At 35.9% G+C, this 14,969-nt stretch overlaps 1 protein-coding gene across 4 annotated transcripts in view; it reads left to right on the top strand.

The window, feature by feature from the left end:
• The window catches only part of FGF14 (fibroblast growth factor 14), a 243,346-nt gene extending 230,066 nt beyond the window's left edge, over positions 1–13,280 (top strand). For 3 of the 4 annotated variants that reach the window (XM_085306010.1, XM_085306008.1, XM_085306009.1), the window contains 3 exons: positions 5,781–5,979; positions 8,549–8,671; positions 8,752–13,280. In XM_085306010.1, coding sequence (XP_085162136.1) covers positions 5,781–5,979; positions 8,549–8,671; positions 8,752–8,819 — 390 coding nt within the window. In that variant the 3' untranslated portion in view covers positions 8,820–13,280. Of the gene's footprint in view, positions 1–5,780; positions 5,980–8,548 lie in introns of all 4 variants that reach the window. The other variant, XM_085306007.1, reaches the window with a different exon arrangement.
• Positions 13,281–14,969: the final 1,689 nt, after the last annotated feature.

Below are 14,969 nucleotides of genomic sequence, written 5' to 3'. Positions count from 1 at the left end.
ATATTATCCCCTGTAATGAGTTATATTTTAATATGACTGTAGCTGCTAGTTGTTGTAAGTAAAGCAACTTTTTGTTATGAAACAAGCAAATTTTTGTAATCCAAGCTGTTTTATGTTCTGTTTCAATCTGGACAGAAAATTAAGCCAAATTCAGGCTGCAATCAATACTATCTCAAGTAAACAGAAATCTGTCAGAGAGGATTTTTTGTTAGTCTCTATGAGTGCTATGTGCATTTTATTCATAACCTTACTATAGGAGCTCATGTATGTACATGAATAAAAGAATTGCTACATTATTAATACTGCAAGTCATATCACTGCTAATTAGGATCCTAGTTAAGTGTTAATATTTGCAAGAGCATTGGTTTATGTTTACTTTTGTTTAAATTTAGTCAAAAGTTGCATTTCTTTTTTATAAATAGTGATAGGTATATCTTAAGATCTTTTAAAAGGACTCAAAAATGAATGACGAGAGTAACACCTAAACATTTTACTTTGATTTGCTTACATCCTTATTGCACTCTCAGTGATATTTTAACTTTAATCATCCCTTTTTATTGTCTGCATGATATCAGTTCTTGTGCTTAATTTTTTTTAAGTCGCTGTGTTAGGGACTTTCTGGAGAACAGAAATAATGCTAGCTCTGAAGATCTAATATTGGTGTTCTCTGACTATTACCATCTATTAGSGAAATATGAAGAGTATGAAGTTTATGGGCACGGACTTCTGAACATTTGCTGTTTTGATAATTAATCTGTATGATTGCCAGATTTAGCTACTTAATTTGATATTTTGTTAGTAAAGTCACTGAAAAATTTGTAATAAGGCAACTAAATTCTCCTGGACTCTTCCTCAGTACATTAGCCTGACTGTTTTCACATAGGAAGTTGTGCCAACTTTATTTGTTTTTGCTTTTGTGGGTAAAAACTACAATCATGTTAGTGGGCTTTTAGACCCAGCTCAGCAAAACATCTTCCAAAAAAGCAGGGAAAGTGATATAAATTTCTCTTTACTCAAGAAACTATCTAACCACGTGTTGCTGGGTTTTCTGCTAGCTGGAGAGGAGTTCTTGAATAAGATCATTTTGAACTTGAACTCTTTCGGCCAGCTGAAGAGTTGGAAAAATTTGGTAATATGAATGGGAAATCATGAGACGTGTATATGCGTGTGTGTGTGTGTTGCAAGTTGCTAACAGTATTCTCTTACACCAAATGTTTACAAACATTTGTCAAATGTGTATACTGTAATGATGTGGTGTAATTCTTCTAACTTAATGTGCAACAGGAAAGAGAAATATCAGTCGAGTTCTCACATGCAGGTGAAGCCTCCAGATCTGAACAGCTCTTGCTGCATAAATATGTCTATGATATGGCCTCTTACCCTTTTGCAACATGAAAATTGTTGTCCGAGATCTCATTATTTTCACACCTCRATTACTCTAGAATCCTCCCCTCCTGCACTGTCAAGTACACTTCCACCCCCACTATTTCAGGTCAGAAGTCTGCCACAAAGTTCATTTCCCAGGTTCATTATTTTAACTGTATTTCTTTTCTCTTTTGAGTACCTCTCCTCATTAAACGCAAACTGCTTGTCTTCAGTTTTAGGGCTCTTAGTGAGTCATTTCCAAACCTTTCATCCACTATCAAAATGTCAGATCCTCCTTTGATTCCTGTGTTCCTAGTCTCTAAACCAAAAAATACCTTTGTGCTTACTCTCATGCTGCTTTTCTCACTTTGCAGAAGCTTCCCACAAGCTTCTGCAGAGCTAATGTTGTCCTTTCTCAAATAGCTCCTAAAACTCATTTGTCACCATTCCTGGAAAAAAAAAAAGTGATAATCAGCATGCTGAGGTCATTACTCATATGTGCCTAGGTTTTTCTTCACATCCTATTTCAGTCTCTGTGTAGATTGTAAGGTGTTTATATCAGGGAAACTCCACTTGGTTTGTACTTCTAACGCACTGAACTCCTGTTCTATGGAAGGACTCCTAAGTGCAAATAATAAATAGTTTTAAAACAGGATTCTTTAAACCTTTCAAYTGGTCTTGAATTCTGAGGAGGACTGGTAATCAGCTATTTTTTTACTGAGCTTGGTCAGACTAACTCTGCTTGGCAGCCTCTTTTAATGTGTCTTACAACACATAATGTGTTGTATGTTCTGCGTGGCATCACTGAAAAGCACTAGCTAGTTCGGGCTGCAGCTGTGCTTCTGCTGCATGGTGCGATGAGCAAAATGTGTTTCCCCATCCCCAGAGGATTCCACTGGCTCCTTACTTACTTCTGGTTACAGTTCAAGAGGGTGACAGTTAGCTATATCACTTCTGTGAGCTGTAACTAGAAGGATACCCTCATTTCTTATATAGCAGAATAAAAAGCAAATTTAAACATATTTGAAGGTATAGGAGTAGAAGATAGTCAACTTTTATAAACATCTGTCCTTGGATCTTTTTTGATGACCTTGGTAGAGCCCTGGCCTTATGCTGTCCCTCATGGTGTGCTTAGGAACATTATTTTTGTTCAGCTCTGAMAGTTCATTATTGATTGATTATTGAACAAAGATATAGTCCAAAACTGCAAGAGATTTTCATGCAATTCTAAAATAATATCTAGAAGCTCTATGTAGCCGATATGTTTCCCAGTGTTGAAAACATTGGTAACCTGGACTATTGATTCAAGCAGTCCTGAATTTGAYGTGTAGATAATGTCTGTTTTTAAATTTTATTTGTACTTTGTTCTTAAATTGAAGCAGATGCTGACATTAYCACATGACTCCATGAGTTAATGCTTCATCCGCCATGAAGTAATAGTAAAATACTAAGATTTGGCAACACTGAGTAGGGAAGACCCCAAAACTAAGAACTCTCCAAGGATAACCCACAACTTGAGTGCTGTAATGCTTATTGCTACAGCAACCAGGAAAATTAAAACATCTCCAAATAGGATTCACATGAAGCAAAAGGCTGACGGGAAGCTAGCAAAAATATTCAAATGAAAATTCTTCACAGCAAGGTGCAATTTAATGTGTCCTACACTTCTGTAGGACACATGAAGCTATATCAGATTGCAGTTTACAGCCAAGCCCTTCTCCGGGGGTGTTTGGGAATGGGCAGTTGGCATACACTTTATTTCTAAAACGTTGCATTGGCAGGAGAACCTCATCATTTATATAAGACTGATTAAATCTGGGTCTTGACTTTGGAAGGGTTGTCCTGTGCTCAAGTTCTTGTTTGCACATCATGTCTGGTTTTGCATTTTATTCATTGATTCTATAATGTAAAATGTAAAGATAGTCCTGGGATCAAAACTCAAAAACTGTTTCTTGCAAGGAAGATCTAAATGATTCTTGTTGGTCGGATGCGGATTTGATTCTCTTCAGGTTGCATTAGAAGGCAAGTAGCCTAAAGCAGTGCCCACACCATTGAGTTCCTCCTATAATATGCCATTTTCCTACCTTTCTCCCCCACAAGGGTTTTGAACAAGGCTAGTGGTGGATTAAGTCAGTGATTTTTGCACTGATATGCTGTCTGAGGCAAGGTTTTAGGAGTCACTCTTCAGCTTAGAAATGTTCAGCTTCTACCTGGGTCCCACTGGAGATGCCTATTTCAGAAGCCTCCTCCTGAGGAATRGATGGCTGCAGTTCAGAATAGTAATCATCAGGTGCTTCATTTTCATTCATGAATGCTCTTCTTCCACATTAGTGAAACTATTAGCAGGTTTTAATGTAGGAGTATATTTAAGTGACTTTTTGACTGAGTGATTATCTGAGGCAGAATTACATCCTAATACATGGGATGGATAACAAACCATGTTCAAAGCTGTGGTACTATCAAGACATCTGAAATAGAAAGATAGCTGGAATACTTTGGGGAAGAATACAGTCATTTAAGTTTGGCTCTTCCACTTATTCCAAAAAATTAGCAGATTATTGCTGTGCTTTTTTAACTAAGAAATAGTAGTGACACCAGTTTGCCCAGTSCATCAGTCTGCATCCAGGAGTAGCCAAGTAATTGTGCTGGCATAATCCATTTTTTTTTGACCTACTAAAGTACATACTTAAAGCGTCTTATGCTGTACACTGTCAAAAAACCCACTGTATGTATGAAAGAGATGAGGGGAGAGAAGGGCCAGGTTTGGTTCAGAGGTGTAATATGATGCCCTTCTAGGAACCTTGTTTAAGTATCCTAATGGATGTTGTTTGGGAAAACACATAAATACAGTCTATGGGCAGCATTAATGACAAATAGCTTTCATTTATAGCAAAAAATATTGCTTTATCAGTAGTGATCACAGGGATTTATGAGGAAGAAAAGCATGGTGGAGAACAAAGTGGGTAGAATTTACAGTAAAGCAGATAATAGAGAGATTTGTTTAGGCATTTCCTGATTAGCATCTGTTGTTTCAACAGCCCAGGAACATGACACAAATATAAATGCTCATGCCAGTGTTTAACCAGTATTCCCTCTACCACGCAATCCTGTCTTATGGTTTTATTTTGATTCTTGTTGAGCTCTTCTGTGATTTGAAATCATTGAAGGAGAAAGGAGAGTAATACAAATAGCAGACATCTTAAAGTCTTGGAAGACTGAGAGAAAAAGCCTTGTGGTGAAGGAAAGGGTCCAGCTCRGATATTTCCTGTCTTAGTTTTTAGTGATTCTAGTATGGATTATATTTGTGTTTCTTCATGTGCATACAAATTTAGCTGTGCACATAGGTGGTAAAGATATGGCCAGAAAGATGGCCATTATATATATCAAATGATTGGTTTTTTGCATCCTGTAAACCGCTGTGTCCTATAGGCACTGTGACTAGGCTTGCTCAAACAAAACAAGCAAGTTAACAAAATATTACCCTGCTTTTAGTCTATTGTTGGATAAAATATGCTAATCCCTTTTAACTGAAAAGTAACTTCACAATTGAGCAAGTTAAGAGTGTGCATGGTATCAGTTAAGGCAGCTTTGCTTACAGGTGGTAACTTAAGCTGCTGCAATACAAATGCCTTATATCCTATAACAATAGAAGAAGAGCACTTGGTTCTGCAACCCTTGTTCAAGTTGTTGTGCAGTCCAGATTCAGAAAAGTACTTCATCTATACTTTCTGGTATGGARAACTCTGGTTTTAAGGACTTTAATTTCCCAAAAGAAGATCAACTGTGACAGGAACAGCTGTGAACTTCTTATAATATGTCAGCAACTGGAGCTGGGATAGAGATCCTGAGAACATCTGCCCAGTGTTAACTCAGTATTGCTTCGGGCCAGGAGCAAAAAGAAATGAGAAAAATAAGAATRCTATGAATGGAGAAGTGAAAATATTTAATGTTCCTAGAATTGTATTTCTTGGGAAAGGCAACTGAAAGAAATGCAAATATTGGAGAAAAGAATTCAGGGCTGAGAACTTCATGCTCTGAAAGCTTAGCAAGCCTCCTTCTACTCTGCCACTTCTATCCCCTCCTTTTTGTGATGGGAACATCTCCCATAGGTTTCTGTAGATATGTCCAAAAACTGAAAATCGTTACCCTACATTCACACAGATTCCTTTTTCCTCATGGTATTTTAAATCTAATTTTATTGGTTTATAGAAAAGATCTTACAGATCAGAAGATGGAGCTATCCAYGGTAGGTAAAATAATTTCACCTGGAGGTCATCTAGAGGAAGACAGATCTGCTATCAAGAAGTACCTTATTATAGGTCGTATATTAAAGTAATCAAAGTTTATTTGTGAGTTAACAAAACATAAAGAGAACTTTTGAGATATTATTTAACATTCACTTTTTTTTTCCACAGGAACTTTTTACACCAGAGTGCAAATTTAAGGAGTCTGTTTTTGAAAATTATTATGTAATCTACTCATCTATGCTCTACAGACAACAGGAATCTGGTAGGGCCTGGTTCTTGGGGCTGAACAAGGAAGGGCAGGTCATGAAAGGAAACAGAGTGAAGAAAACAAAACCAGCAGCTCATTTTCTACCCAAGCCATTGGAAGGTGAGGTTCAATCCATCACTGCCAGATACACGACAGTGTTAAGATCCTATTATAAATATCACAAAACGAAGAGGGAATGCTTTCTAAAATACCATTTCTGAATGCGCATGCCATGCACAGGAGCCATTTCAAATGACAGTTCCCAGGATTCATGGTGTGGTTTTGTGCTTTGGCATCGTGATGCTAGAAAGGGTATATGTAAAAACATTCTTTCAAAGGATTAAGAGGTCATTTTTTACAAGAAAAGAAATCTTTTGTTGAAGGGTATTGTGCTGTTTTTAAAATAATCTCTCAGTAGGGGGCAAGCATGTTGTGAGTCTTGCAGTGAGAAATACTCCTTTCATTAAGCAGAGTGAAATAATGGATATTGCAGGATAATTGGAGTTTTAAGTGGAATGGATGAAATGCCAGCATTCCAAAATAAGAGCTTTCTAATACAAAACACAAAGGTCTGTTTATAAAATAAATCTTAGTGTATTACTTAGCCAGTTGGTGTGATGCACGTATCTTCTTTAAGTTGGCCTTTAAACCAAGACAGAAGCAAATAAAAGTCATACTAACATTTTGTACTAAATGATAACAATGTCACCCATTCTCAATCTTGGCAGTATCACTTTTGATTCATCCTATATATTCTATACTCCTTTTTTTTTATCTATGCTGCTTTTTGCTTCTTGTCCTGACAGCATTTCATTAATTTATTGCTACACACAGCCTCAGTCATTCTGAAAATTATCTCATTAGTTAACGTCTTAAAACACACAYCTGAGTAATGCTTTAATTAGCAATGCCATGTCTTTCCTTTAACCTTTTAACTTTGAAGATTTTTGATCTAAAGAATCAGTTTGTTAAGTGTTTTAGAGTTTCATCATGAGGAAAGAATCTGAAGARCCCTGTGTTTTACCTTCATATTTGAACTCAAATTAAAGCCTTTTTGCTTCCTTTGCTTTGCAAAAGTCTTAAGATTTTCAGGAGCTCTCGACAACATCTGCTGTTTATATGTCAATTGCTTTATATTAAATTTTAACAATTTGTGTGGGAGGAAGCCAGTGCATTTTTAAAAGCAACATCATGTGCATTAGGAAAAAGTGACTTTTAAAATGTTTTGATGGTCAGACTCTATCAAAATAGCTCAGGCAAGGCTTAGAAATAAGATGCTTTACATCAACAATAAGAGTCATCAAATATTACAACTCTGCTACGTAATTCTTTACCTTTAGTTCTGTCTCATGTAATATTTTTGTGGGTCATGGTGTTATTTCGTTGTWCACTTTAATTAATCAGCAAAGTGTCCTAAACCCAGTTATGGGAGTTGACTCTGAAGAAATAGATCATAACCAGCTCATGTACTCTAGAGAAGACATTTAATTTCAGACCTTGAGAAGCCATAAAAGGATTTAGATTATGTCACTGGAAATGTTAGAACAAGTTAAGTATTTGATTAGTTAATGATGCTTTGGGGCCCTTCATATTTATTATGAAACTTCACACCATTGAAGATCAAGGTCAGTACTTTGATGCTCCTGCCTCCTACTCTAATTAGCCCAGGGATGAAGGGATTGCGCTCTCTGTGGCAGCACACAGCCAGCCCCAAAATCACAGTGTGATGATTAATTCTTCTGACAGCTTTGACATCTCTTTTAACATTGCTCTGATATAAATAAATGCTACTGAAGTTAGGTATAAGTGGAAATATTACCTGATTCAGTGACATGGAAAATGAAATTGAATTATCCAAGAGCATTAATCATTAAGGCAGCTTAATGCTGGAACTGTGTAATTGAACACATGTATTTTCCTCAAAGGATTTAAAGTGGTTAGATAGGGACTGAAGCCCAGGGGCAAACTTTTAATTCCTCTAAGAATTCAGTTAATAGGCTAAATGGGAGTTTTCTGCACTTTTAATTTCAGTGGAGATTAGTGGCTACTGAGAAAATTTTTGGAAAGGAGGAATAAAAAACCCCAACCACCTTGTGTACTCTCTGCAGGACTGTCCTGCACACTTATTTGATGCAGACTGGAAGAGGTTGTGGCTAAGCTCCTGAGACTTGTGAATCAGAGGTGCAAATGACATTGCAGAGTTGGGGCCAAGCCTGGTCTTGCAGTCCTGKTCTCAGACTCTAAGAGAGTCTGAGTTTTATAATATAATACCATTCATAAAAATCTATGTTGTATMATTGAATTTTACCTTTAAAATCTTATAGAATCTTTAATTTGTGTATATATACATATATTTTTATATATATATATATAAATTTACATTTTGTGTCTCTGCCTCATGCAAAGATAGAACAGTAGTTTACAATTTCTACAGCTTTTATAGTTCCATTAACAGGCAAACATACAGTTTCCTACAGTGTTTTTAAATCAGATGTGACCAAAGAGAGAAGTTTGGAGGGTCAAGTAAAGATTTCAGTTGTGCAAAATAAGCCTCTGTCAAAATATAAATAATTTCGCTTGTATGCAAGAAGACTAGAGAGTGGATTAAAATATTAGTTGTTGTAAAAAATTAGCCCTATTTTAGATAATTTTCCTGAAAATGTCTCTCCTTTTTCTTTTCTCCTATTAGTTGCCATGTATCGAGAACCATCTTTGCATGATATTGGAGAAACAGTGCCAAAGGCTGGGGTAACTCCAAGCAAAAGCACAAGTGCATCTGCAATAATGAATGGCGGCAAACCAGTTAACAAGAGTAAGACCACATAGCCAGATCCTCACAGGTGTTGTGACTTACTGAGTCCTGAGTACAGTTGAGTGATTTATCCTTGCCAGACTTTCCCTTTGCAGTGTCCGTGGATCAGCTTGAGGCAAGTGAAATACTTGCTCGCTGCTGTTTCTGAACTAAGTTGTTGCAAGTGGATAAATCTCAACATGTAGCTCCTCCCACAACAAGAAGACACCTGGATAAACCAGCTAAACTCAGACCGTGGAATGCCCTACCAGATATTGGAATGCCTTTTTAATATCTTTTCTGTGACTGTGACACTTCATGTGAATGACATACTTCACGAGTACACTTGATACCTTGCCTGCTGACAATTACTCATAATCCCTTTTTGAGTCCAGTTTCAGCAAAATCCATGTGTTTAAGTTCTATTTTGTAGCACACAAATAATCAAGTAATTTCTAGTTAGATGCTGTAAACCTGTGCTATTATGGATTTCTCTTCTTCCCTTTTTTATAAGGCTGCTCGCTCCACTGTCTGTGATCTTTTGCAGGGATTGTGTTTCTCTATAACTTAAGTGTTGCCGGTGGCTTAGTTTTGAAAGCAATCAGGGAATCAGGAAGCCTTCAAAAATCTATTATTGCAAATTATATCTATAAAGAATAGGATGTTGTCTCTGGCTTACAATATTGATTAAATGTGAATACTCTCAGCAACAGATACTGTGCTCCTGAGGTTGGCATCAGAACAGAGGGAAGACTGTCAAACACGTCCGACGATAGAAAGTTTTCTGAAAGGGTGTTTGACATCCCCCTATAGTTTCTTTTTGTGTGTGTGTTTTATACATATCACAGGCTTACTGGTAATGGTAACATTTGCCTTGCCCAGCGAGCAAGACCCACTCATTTTTGGGAAAGTGGGTCAAAAGAACTCTGTAGGCCTTGTAGGCCTGAATTAAGGCTCATTTTTCATCTACTAAATCCTCATTATTTGAAAAACAAYCACCACCAATAAAAAAAGATAAGACTAACCAGAATTGCGCTACCTAAGTCCATTTCAGATATAATCCTTTCCTGTTTTTAAGGAACTGAATTTAATGCCATTGTTATTTTTGGCTGAATTCCACACATACTTAGCAAAGCATGGGCAAGGATGTTGTTGTGTTCTTTTTTGCAGCACCAGTGCAAAGGGTAGCTACAAATTATAGTTTAATATCTCTGGTGTTTTACAAAAAGTTTTAAAACTGGACATATTACAAAACTTTATTTTTAATTTTAGCTCAGCATGCAAAGTCCAGTCCTATGTATCCCACCAATATCCCAGTATGTATCTCTACCCAGCTTCCTAGGAAAATATGCCCACCAAATTGCTAGACTGAAGGTGCCTTGCCTTGATCTCTATATACTGTACCTTCTCCTACATGAACCTAGAAGAAATCAGAGACATCATAAAATTGGAGCCTTGGATCATTTTATGAAAAACACCATCAACACTTTGAGTGTGTCATTTATGAACAGTAAAACCAATGTCAGAGGGAAAAATAAGTTTTAGACAATACCACAGAGATGCCATTGAAGTGTTAGTTAGTTAGTCACATGCTTTCAGAAGACTAAAAATATGAGTACTCTTGGTATGCTTAAGAAGGTATTTGCTTCTCAGAAATGGGAACAAGGACTAAATTGTACCTCAGTTTGGAAAACTCTGTGTGAGAACACTGTCTTGGCCTCTTGCAGTTATCTTGATATTTAAAGATAAAAAAGGACTCCTTCGTTCCTTTTTTTAGCATTGTATTTCTAACAATTCATTTTATCATGTCTTTATGCTGAAATCCCAAACAGACACTGCTTGTTATTTCAAACTCCTAACCTGAATAGCTGACTAACTGATTCAGTCTAAACAAATTCTTTGTGTTACTTTTCATGTGTTTAGTTTTTATAAGTAACATTTAATACACTGTTGAAGGAGGCTACTATAAAGCTGCTAAATTCTAGCTAAGCAAACTAAGTTTTTTTCTTTTTTTTTGATAGATTAGACTTTCTTGTTTGTATTCATAATATAAAAACAGCAAGCTAGCATTTGATTTGGGGTCTTTCTCAGGAGGATGAGGCAAACATGAAGCCCAAATCTACGTATAAAGAAAAGAATATAAAACTACTTTAATACTGTGATAAAGATACAAGAAACTTTGACTTAGATTGTTCCCTTGCCTGCTAGCTCTAAGTGGGGAGAGGGGGGAACCCAACACCCCTTTGTTGAAAGCCTTTAGGAAAATTCTCAGTGCATCTGGTCTGGAGGGGGTTTGTACCATCCCTGAGAAAACCAAGCAAGAACCAAGCCAGCTACGTGGCCACGTGAGCCTACGCTGAATCTGGGGGATCTATGGGATGCAGCAGCCTTGATGTTGTATTATGCACTGTGTCCCTAAGGTACTCCCTGTCTTTCTAGAACTATGGGAGGAGCAATTCACAATATTTTGAATAGGCTGATRAAGCTGAAGGCTATATTTTTTCTCTCTCTCTCTCACACACACATCTAAATCTCATAGAGTTCATGAGGAGGTAATACATGTGTTTGTGTCCCACAGTCATCTTTTTACCTTCCCCAGTTTAAGAGCCTGGGGAGAGACAGGGCTGGAGAACTGGCTGAGACACGCAGTGAGGAGCTGGCTCATAGCCTGATGCTACATAAGTATTGTTTTCAACATTAAACTTTCAATCCCAGATAATTAAAATCTGCCAACCAGTTTTGGAGCTGCAGTTAAGGCCAGATTTAATTTTTTCAAGTCATTAGTTCATACTAAATGCATTTTTTTTTAGTTCTGTTATTGTTTATGTGGACTAAATGCATATGTGTGTTTAATACAATGGCGAGATGTCCTAAAAATAATTTCTTCTACAAGCTGTTTAAACATAACAAAGGGGTCTTTCTGCTTTGATTACTTCCATTAATTTTGTCTCTTTTCTCGTTTGTTGCATGGGGAAGAGGATGGCAAGGATGAACTGCGTGTAGTAGGTTTTGTATAGAAGAGAACTGTTGGTCTGTATTACTGAATTTACCTACATATATGCAAAGAGTTTGTCTGCATTATTTGCATTTATTATTATTTGTTGTTTACACAGATGCAACATGTTGAATAAAACATTTATATGAAGGCATACTGAAAAACAAAAGAAAGAATTATGTAACAAGTAGATTGTGCAAAACATCGCTGCACTGGCCACAGTATGGTGAAGCTTCATGTAAATAGATTGGCACACTCAATTCTCCCCTTTTACCATGCCAAAGAAAATTTTAGCTCCTTAATATAATACCTCTATTGCTGTTTTCCAGAATAGGACTTCACCATTTTGTTCCCTCTAAAATTAATTTTGCAGTTAAGTGAAAGCTGTTTTCAACTGTCTGTTACTACAAAAGTACTGTATAGTAAATCTGATGGAATCAGTTTGTATTTGCAGATTGGGTGTTTTGTACTTACATGTCTATCTGTATGTGAATCTACAGCAGTCCAGATCTTTTGCATGCTTGCTTTGTATTTTGTTTTTCTTCTGGGTTTTATCTAATCTCAGAGAGACGGTTTGCACAGCAATCAACTCAACTTACCATCTCATAATGCACAGATATGGTAACACTGCACATAGTCATTCTCTCTGCTTTTGCCTCTTTTGCTTTTTTAAGCCACTCTCAAATCAATTATTTTTAATATACTGTTCTTTTCATAAAATTTAACTTGTGTAGAGTCAGGTTGCTCCTCAATGAACACCACCACCACTACCACCACCAGATATAAAATAAAATAGTTCCTTTGACTATAGTATTTACTTGAAAAAATGCTAACAATTCTGACTTTTTATACATATACAGAGAAACCTTTTCTCTTGGTTTAAAGCCACTCCAAGAAATGAGGTATTAAAGCAGGCAGTTTGGTCCATGCATTAAAAATGTTTCTTGCTGATCCATCTGTTTATTGGTATTAAGCAGAAATTATTTAGCTCCAGTCAAATGAGAATGCAAGTGAAATTAGACACAATAAGGTTATCTTTCTTTTAAATGCCCCTTTGGATAAACTCATCTTCTGTACAATGCATTTTAAAGTGTCTAATAACAGTATTTTTTCGTGATGACTAATGCAAATGCTATGACTTATTTTTAAAGATGTAATAAAATCTTTGTTCTATTACCTAGTCACAGAAATATTCAACATAGCTTTCTTCATCCCAGTAATAAAGTGTATTATATCATTGAGCTATGAAGTGAGATCCGTTCTATAAAGAAGCAAGGGCATCAGAAAAGGCAGACCAGGTACATTTAAATCTTCATCCACATGGCTCTAAAAGACAGTATGGCCAAGGGAAAAAAGATCACGAGGACATTAATAATTTATGAAAGCAAATCAATCCACAGCTGTTTTACAGATGACATGCCAGAAGATGCAATATACCATCGGCACAGTTCTACAAAAAGCTGCAAGTATTTTGTAGAAGCATTCAGCCTACTTTTGGACTGTGTTCTTTCCATCAGAAGAAGGAAACAAGGCTATATGATCATTGTTTCCTAGGTTTACCGATCTAGCCAGTACAAAATCCTCATTTATCCAATTTGTTTTCACCACCTATAACTAAACTACCTTTTGCCACAAGCCTGGAAGCAAGTTTTTACAGTCACTAGATATGAAGAATCAGCCAATGTGTTTCACTCCCTTATGCCTCTTCCTGCTTCTCCAGTTTATGTATCTCAAATTCCTGTCACTAGGAATGAGGTGTAAAATCACAATTTATTAATACAACTAGATTTTCACATATGTGGAATAATAATCTTATTCCTTCAGGTCTCATTTTTCTAGTGAGGAAATGAGCCACAAAACAGATCTACTGGGAGTCACATCATCAGTTACCTCAGCATGAAAGGGGAGAAAAATGTTCAAGCAACATTGTAAGAAACAGAGTAAAAATTGGAAAGGAAAATAGATATTCATTATACTTTTAGTGGTCTTAATAGATATTTTAAGGTTTGTAGTGATAGCACCATTTTGTTTGATAAWTTATATTTTAATTAGCCCCTGACACTAGCTGTGTTAGAATATTCTAATAATATATTTCCATACTCACCTTAACAAAAAATTTACATAGCACATTCTTAAATTCTACGGCTATGTAATCCACTTAGTAACCAAAATGTTGCAGTTGGGTATTTTTTTAAAAAAAATCTAGCTAGAACCAGAATTATTTTATATTCTTGCAGTGAAATTACAAAGTAAAATGCATCAAATATGACATTGAAACTTTTTTTTGAGTCCCTTTTTTTTTTTTTTTTTTTTTTTTTGCCTATGAATGTGAGTACCTGAAATGAAAATGAAATTCCAGGGCCAATCTACAGTATCTATAAATGTTTGTCATACTAGGAAACAAGTTAAGAGTTTCTACTGCATTTAAATAAGACCATCGATTATTTGCTGTCTCCCGTTTTACAGTACTAAATGCAAATGRAAGGAAACGCAGTACCACCTTGTGTCTTTCACTGTTTACATTCTGACTCAGCAGCAGAAAACGTATGTCAAAAAACACTAGCTATTACAGGAGGATTCAGGTCAGTGGTATTCATAAATATAAATAAGRCCAATAATTTGTGCTCTCCAGTCAGACATCAGAGTTGACAAAATGCATATATGTTAAAATATATGAAAGTATTCCCGTTAAGCTCTACACAGTTTAAGGGTTATAAGTACAAATTACAAACTATAATTTCAAAATGGGTTTCTTTTAAGTTTCTTTATACTTTATCAGTGCATTTTAGGACTCTGATATTTTGGTTATCTAAAAAGAGAGCACCTAGTAGCCTTGGGATGTGTATATATATATATGCACATTATTTATGTGCATAGCTCCTATACAAGTTATGCATAAAAATTTGATGGTTATACTATGTCTCCCTGAGAACATGGGTTTCACAAGCTTCATTTTTAGAAAGAAAGAATTTAGTTAAGGAAAAAATCAGGTAAGGTAAAGAGCAAGCTATGTGGGAAGACGGAATAATAAAAGTTATTATTCAAAACAATTCATAAATTCATTTAAATTTCTAATTATTACATGTTCTGTACCATTGTATTTTCCTATCTGAAAAGCATCCTTTCTAAAAGAAAACAAATTTCTAGACTAATAATGGAAATACCTTTTTCAGTTGATATACAGTTTCCTTATTTCTTAGTCATGTACCTCTCTAAAAACCTGGACCTTGGCGCCTAAACCACAATATTACCACAAGTTTGATATTAACAAGAAGTATTTTCCAACCATTTAAAGCAATTTCTTGATCAGTCATAATTTCATAA

The sequence above is a fragment of the Rhea americana genome, unplaced genomic scaffold (genome assembly GCF_003343005.1).
Source record: "Rhea americana isolate MKP2758 unplaced genomic scaffold, rheAme1 scaffold_23, whole genome shotgun sequence".
Classification (NCBI taxonomy): Eukaryota; Metazoa; Chordata; class Aves; order Rheiformes; family Rheidae; genus Rhea; species Rhea americana.
This window is presented reverse-complemented; position numbering and strand designations above follow the sequence as displayed.